We start from the raw sequence: 6,892 nt of genomic DNA, 5'->3' as shown, positions 1-6,892 counted from the left end.
TATATATATATATATATATATATATATATATATATATATATATATATCACTCTTGGTTATGAGTTATCTAAGATCTATCTATATATATCTTATATATATGTATATTCATGTATGTGTATGTGTAACCTTTCTCCAACTCTGAAGCAATGTGATACTATTAACTAAGAAACACCTGTTCCAGGGAACACTGAAATAGTGTGTCTGTTTAGAGAATACTCAAGATCCACAGGTCCAGAAGGGTAACCAAGTTTAGAGGTCTTTGGAGGTATGCAGCAAGAACCATGTGTGGTGGCAGAAGCCTACAGTTCCAGCTGCCTGGGAACTAACCAGGAGAAGGCCCTGAGCTCAGGAGTTCTAGTCAAAGGGAACACCAAAAGTGAGGTCTTGTCTCAAGTTGTGTAGCTGGGTGGGTAGTGGTGGCACACGCCTGTAATCCCAGCACTTGGGAGGCAGAGGCAGCCAGATCTCTGTGAGTTCAAGGCCAGCCTGGTCTACAAAGCAAGTCCAGGACAGCTGGGGCTACATAGAGAAACCCTGTTATGAAGAAGAACAAAAAACCAAATAAACAAAGTTGTGTAAGGAAAAATGAGGCATTCATGAAGAAATGGAAACATTTCTGTAGTCACCTGTCTTACTAGAGAGTCAGCCTCTTCACAAATTGACCCGTCCCGCAGGGCAAGTCTAGCAGGGTTTCCTGAAGGAGAGAACAGGAATGAGAGGGGACAGAGACGTGAGGAATGGAGTCAGGACGGGATTCTGATCAAGACTCATTTATTCAACACTCGGGTAGTATTTTTAAAGCAAAAAGCCACAAGCAACTTCCTTAAAATGAAAACTTATATCAGTCGGTAACAATTTGCCCGACAGTTTACTGGCAGAAGCCTTCCCTATTTAGGAACAGACCGTGGTAAGAGCATCTGTTTCCGCCAATCTCTGTGACGCTAACCTCCAGACTATATGCTAAATACAAGGTAAAGAAGTAAAATTCCATAAGCTGACTCCTTCAACAATCTTACACTTACTGTAGGGTTTGTAATAGAATTAGAGGGAACCTTATGTTAGCTGATCTCATGAGTTCAGGAGTCCTAGCCCCTTATAACACTTGGTTCCCAAGGAGGACCAGCGCCTGGCAGGCAGTGTGCAAATGTTTGTCCAGTCAATTATGTTTTTGTGCATTTTCATTCTAGCTTTGGGCAAAAAATAGGGAGGTTTGTTTTTTGAGACAGGGTCTCTCCCTCTGTATCCCAGACTGACTTTGAATTTACAGTGGTCCTACCAAGTGCCAGAATTATAAGCCTATACCTCCATGCTTGGCAAAAATCATTTTCTGTTCTAATTCCCAGTGTGCTTTGAGACCTGATTTGAGTAAATGAATGTCTTAACCAAAACAAAAAAATATATATATATATTATTTTTAGGAACACGAGAGAATTTCAAGAATTCATGAAGAATTTAGGAAAAAAAAGAACGTGAGTAAAGTAATTTTCTTGGTCAATATGTTCTTGTCTTGTATACTGCTGATAACTGATAGACTTCCAATTTCATTCTTTCTTTCTCTTCCCTTTTTTTAAAAAGATTTATTTCTTTATTTTATGTGTGAGTGCTCTATCTGCATATATACCCTCATGCCAGAAGAGGGCAGCAGATCCCAGTATAGATGGTTGTGAGCCACCATGTGGTTGCTGGGAATTGAACTCAGGACTCAGGACCTCTGGATGAGCAGCCAGTGCTCCTAACCGCTGAGCCATCCTTCCAGCCCCTTCCTTTTAAGCTAACTTATCAATTATCTTCCTATGGAGTCTACTGACTTATGAGACCCCATGAAGCGTGGAGTTGGAGAAAGCATGAGAGAGACACTTGTTCATCTTTCCTGCACTTAACCTTTTAGTGCATTTTGACTACTGAAGGTGCGGCTTCTGTATACACTCCCCTTGGCTTTGCTGGGACCTAACAGGGTGCTTTGTGTTGAGAGTAGAAAGCATGACTGTTGTGGTTGTGTCAATTGTATCTCTGGGTAATTCTGCTGTGGCGGGCTGTTTTCTTTGTGAGGACATGTTTGTGTTAATTGTTGAGGAAAGCAGATACTGAATGATGACTTTTTTTCATAGGATCCTTCATTTCTGGAAAAAAAGGAGCGTTGTGATTACCTCAAGAACAAACTTTCCCACATAAAGCAACGAATTCAAGAATATGATAAAGTAATGAACTGGGATACACAAGGCTATCCTTAGTCCCCTTTTGAGACTGTTTTTATACCCAACTATTTATTCACTGTATGTGCTGGTCTCCAGGAAGCAGGCACTTCCAGGTTAGCTTCTGCTTGGTTTAACCACGTCCAGAGTTAAACTGTGATCTTCCTCAAACATTCAAAACAATTTCGATCCCACGAGGGCCTTTACTGAGACAGGAGAGATCAAACATTCGCCTGTGTACAGCTTCATGCTTTCCACACTGACAAGGACTTGAAGCCAAGATCAGCTGTCACACTCAGTGGTCTTGGGCAAGTAAGTCGATCAATCCTCTGTGCCTGTTTCTTCTGAAGAGTGGTATCTACCTCATAGGGCAGTTAGGAGACGACACGTGCTCGTATTTGCCAAGCATCCAGAATGGAACCGGCTGTTATGTAAGCACCACATTCATGCTGGGAGTGTTGTGGGCATGTTGGCGAAATGGATGAGCTACTGGGGATGGGTTCTTAGTGAGCAGGCATCAGCAGCTAGCCAAAGGCCACGTGTCCCCGAATTTCGCCCTGTGCTTTTCACCGTTACCACCTGTAGCCTTAAGCAGCTGTTTCACCTTTGCCGATGACCTGTTAGAGCCCCTCATGGCCTCCACATCTGTCACCGTGCACATATCCCCCGTCCTGAAGCCCGCCCTGGCCTGTTCGCGTGTCCATGGCACCTTTCTGTTTACTGTATTCCCTCCTGTGAGTCATTAGCACAGTTCATCTCACCAAACGCCATCTTGGCTGACATTTTATCCATGGGAAATGTTTTGCTATTTTTTTAATATAAAAAAAAGTGCATAAGGAATGTTTTTTGTTTTTTTTTTTTAAAGAAACTCTTGGTAGGCTAGGGATATGGCTCATAGTTGAGGACCTGATCCCTAGCACCAATTAAAAAAAAAAAAAGAAGGAAAAAAAGCAGTGCTTTTCATTTCAATCAGCAGAATCTATCCAGTGGTTTCCCTAGTATGGAATTATGGTTTCTGCTAAAGTAGCTTCTGTTCAAACAATTAATTAGTTACTGTCCAAAGGATTCTAGAAAGTGTTGAAACTGAAGTAATGAACAGAGCTCCAGAGACCCAGGAAGTTCTAGCTGCCGATGACCCGGCTTGTCTTTGTCAGTGAAACGCACTGCTTTTGCAGTTGAGCTTCTACGGTGAGACCTTGTCTCAGAACACGAAACAAAAAGGAGGAGGAAGGAGAGAGTCACAAGACTTAAAATAAATTAACTAAATATGGTGGCTTTGCACACCATTTCCTAACGCTCAGGAGCTGAGGCAGGAGATCTCAAGTTCAAAGCCAGCCTGGGCTACAGAGCAAGCTCCCCACTTTTTTATGTTAATGTAACATATTGCCATTTTGTACATTTCAAAAATTTAGGTTAGCGTTAAATGTTAAAGACATTTATCTTTGTAAAACTTTATTTTACTACAATTACAAATGTTAATCTTTTACAACCGATGCTGTAGCACTGATTTTCTGGTAATGCTGTATCAATACATAGGTGTATTAAAATGTCAGTGACCTGGTGTGCCCTGCATGTTCTCTATTGGTTGGTTTTCAGACATCTGTGTTCCCCGGGAATGTTACTGAAAACACTTTCCCCTAATCAGAAAATAAACTGGAGGGCTGGAGAGCCGTGGGTAAGAGCACACGCTGAGCTTGAGAGGATCTGCGGTTTCATCCCGGCAGCCTCGGCCTCCCCAGCCCTCACACACCCACACAGCACCCTCACCCATACAAGGAAACTGTAATAGAAATAGTGAGTTCCATAGCCAGAGCTGCGTGGTGAGACCCGGGGCTGTTTGTTTTAAGCAAGAGAGGGTTTTCTGTATAGTACTGGCTGTGCTGCTGACACTCAGTAGACCAGGCTGGCCTTATACTCAGATATCTGCCTGCCTCTGCCTCTGCCTACACCTTTAACCCTAGTTAAAGGCCGTCACAGCTGCCACCACCAGGCTAATAAATATTTTATTGAAATGAAACTGGAAAGTCATGAATACCTGTAGGTCACAGTGCTCAGGTGACTTGCTATTTTCTCCTCTCCGGTTTGAAAGAATTTAATAGCAAACCAGGCATGGAAATGCATGCCTGTGCTCCTAGCACCCAGTCAGAGGTAGGAAATCCCAGAAAGTTCCAGACCCACTGGGGCTAAAATCAAAACCAAACAACAGAACAGGCCAGGAGAGTCATCAGAAGTGCTTCTAGGTGAGTTCCCAGAGGACTGAGTCATTCCCGCTCTGGAGAGTCACATAGAAAGATCCCAGCCTGGTGTACTTGGCCAGACTTGGGCCAGTTGGAGACTGAAAAAAAATCAAGACAAAAAGGTGGCTGAGTGGTGATAGGGCGTGCTTTTGATCCCAGGCAGAGGCAGTGGGTCTCTATGAGTTTGAGGCCAGCCTGGTCTACAAAGTGAGTGCCAGGACAGCCAGGGCTACACAGAGAAACTCTGTCTCAAAAAAACAAATAAAAAGCCTGCCTGCTGTGGCACATGCCTTTGGTCCTGGAGCTTGGGAGGCAGAGGTAGGCAACTTTCTGAGTTTGAGACCAGCCTGGTTTACTGAGTGAGTTCCAACTGTCTCAAAACACTGAAAATAAAAAACCTAGATTTGTATGATTTTGTGTTTATTTTTGGCTGAAGCTAGATCTGGTAAAAACATTTTTTTCTGAAATGAACATCTTTGTGCTTATCATTTACTTCATCTTCATGTAATTTCATATATCATATTTTGATGTTCATATCAGATGATAGGACAGGAATGAGAATTAGGTCTAAGCGAAGTGGCCTCAAGCAAGTCCATCTGACTGAATGATGAGCTCAGACAGCAGAAGGTACAACATTCGTGTTGTACCGGTTAGAAATTTTCTTGAGCCAAAGAAGAGTTCATTGTTAATAAAGGGTGGCATGGTGCCGTCAAATCGTCAGGAGCCTGGAGGTTGTGTGTATTTGTTCAGCCTGTTATCTCCGCAGTGGCATTCCCACACTCAGACTGAAGCCACAGCATATGAGTCACCATGAAAAGAGGAAGGCAGGCTGGGAAACCGGCGATGTTTTCTGGTTAACGGGATGAAGGTTCAGTTTCTTCCTTCTGAGGAAAGAAGGCCGCTGTGGAGATGGCCATCAGTGAAGTACTGGCCTCATGAGGATCAGGGTTAGGTCCCAGGAACCCACCTGAATCGCCAGGTACGGTGGTGGCATGCACGTGTAATCCCAACAATGGCAAAATAGGCATAGACAGGCGATCCCTGGCACTTCCTGGCTGGCTTAGCCTCCTTGGCAAAGTCCAGGCCAGTGAGACCCTGTCTTGAGCAGAAAGTGAAAGCCTGAGGAGCAGCACCCCAGGTTGTTCTCTGAACTCCACATCCAGGTGTGCTGGCAAGCAAGGCAAAAAGAGGAACAGGAGAGATGAGGGAGGGCAATGTGGAAAGAGGATGAATAGGAACAAAGTAAAGTAACGTATTAAATGCCACAGTGAAACCCATTATTTTGTGTGCTAACTTAAAATTAAATAATTTTCTTTATACACACACACACACACACACACACACACACACACACACACACATACATGTTTTTTTGAGACAGGGTTTTTCTGTGTAACAGCCCTGGCTGTCCTGGACTCACTTTGTAAACCAGGCTAGCCTCGGACTCATAGAAATCCGCCTACCTAATAATAAATTTAAGACAGGGTCCTTACTACTTAGACCAGGCTGGCCTCTAACTCACATTGATCTGCCTGCCTCTGCCTCCCAGGTGTTGGGATTAAAAGCATATATCACTATGCCCAGCTAAAATAAATAAATAAATTTATTTTCCAGTCTAAAATGTAGACCTTAGACTTTCTGCTTCTATCTCTGAAGATCCTTGTAAACAGTCTCTGGTGTGTGTATACTTGGAATAAAAACACAAGTGATATGGGTTTAGCTGTATGTGTGAATATCTTCTGTGTGGCCCAAAGTATATTCAATAAGCACTAGTTTGAGCGGCTGTGGTGGTGCACGCTGGTGATCCCAGCACTCAGGAAGGCAGAGGCAGGCAGATCTCCGTGAATTTGAGGCCAGCCTGGTCTATGAATAGAGTCCAGGACAGCCAAGGCTACACAGAAGAAACCCTGTCTTGAAAAACCAAAACCAAACTATTTTTGTAAATATAAAAAAGTGAGTGTTGGGCTATACAATGTTTATTATTAGACCTAAGATTATCATAACGGTTTTATTTAACCTGCTATCACAAATAATAAGACACAGACACCTGTTAGATTTTATCATTGCCTTATTTATCTTGGGCTGGGCAAATATTTTACCTATGCTGGCTCAATAATCTCACCCGGTTCCTATCCAATGCCATCTACCTTAATCCTCCTCATCTGGTCTACCTCCCATCCATAATCTCATGGCACTTGCTTGTATTCTTCAGCTGGGCCCTTTTATGTCATTATTGGAGTCCTTCCTCCAAGCCCATGTGGTTTTTCCTCCAAGCTAACCCATTGTGGCTTTTTTCTTCTTCCTCTCTTCCCAACTGTCTGTCTCCCATGATTCTGAACTCAAAGCCCAGGAACCTTAGCCACACCTCCCTCATTCTGCCCTGCCCAGGTATAGGCTGCTTAATCAGCCAATCAGGTATGTCTTAGGCAAGTTTACAAACCGTGGATAGATATAACCAGGTCT

The 6,892-nt window shown here is 43.3% G+C and overlaps 1 protein-coding gene across 2 annotated transcripts in view; it reads left to right on the top strand.

Moving 5' to 3' along the window:
* The window catches only part of Marveld2 (MARVEL domain containing 2), a 20,886-nt gene extending 17,135 nt beyond the window's left edge, over positions 1–3,751 (top strand). For both annotated transcript variants that reach the window (XM_055601961.1, XM_055601959.1), the window contains exons 6-7: positions 1,419–1,469; positions 2,109–3,751. In XM_055601961.1, coding sequence (XP_055457936.1) covers positions 1,419–1,469; positions 2,109–2,231 — 174 coding nt within the window. In that variant the 3' untranslated portion in view covers positions 2,232–3,751. The remainder of the gene's footprint in view (positions 1–1,418; positions 1,470–2,108) is intronic.
* The last annotated feature ends 3,141 nt before the right edge of the window (positions 3,752–6,892 follow it).

Source organism: Psammomys obesus, unplaced genomic scaffold, assembly GCF_907164565.1.
Source record: "Psammomys obesus unplaced genomic scaffold, mPsaObe1.curated_primary_1811, whole genome shotgun sequence".
Classification (NCBI taxonomy): Eukaryota; Metazoa; Chordata; class Mammalia; order Rodentia; family Muridae; genus Psammomys; species Psammomys obesus.
The sequence above is the reverse complement of the archived record's forward strand: the minus strand, read 5'-3'. Positions and strand labels throughout refer to the sequence as shown.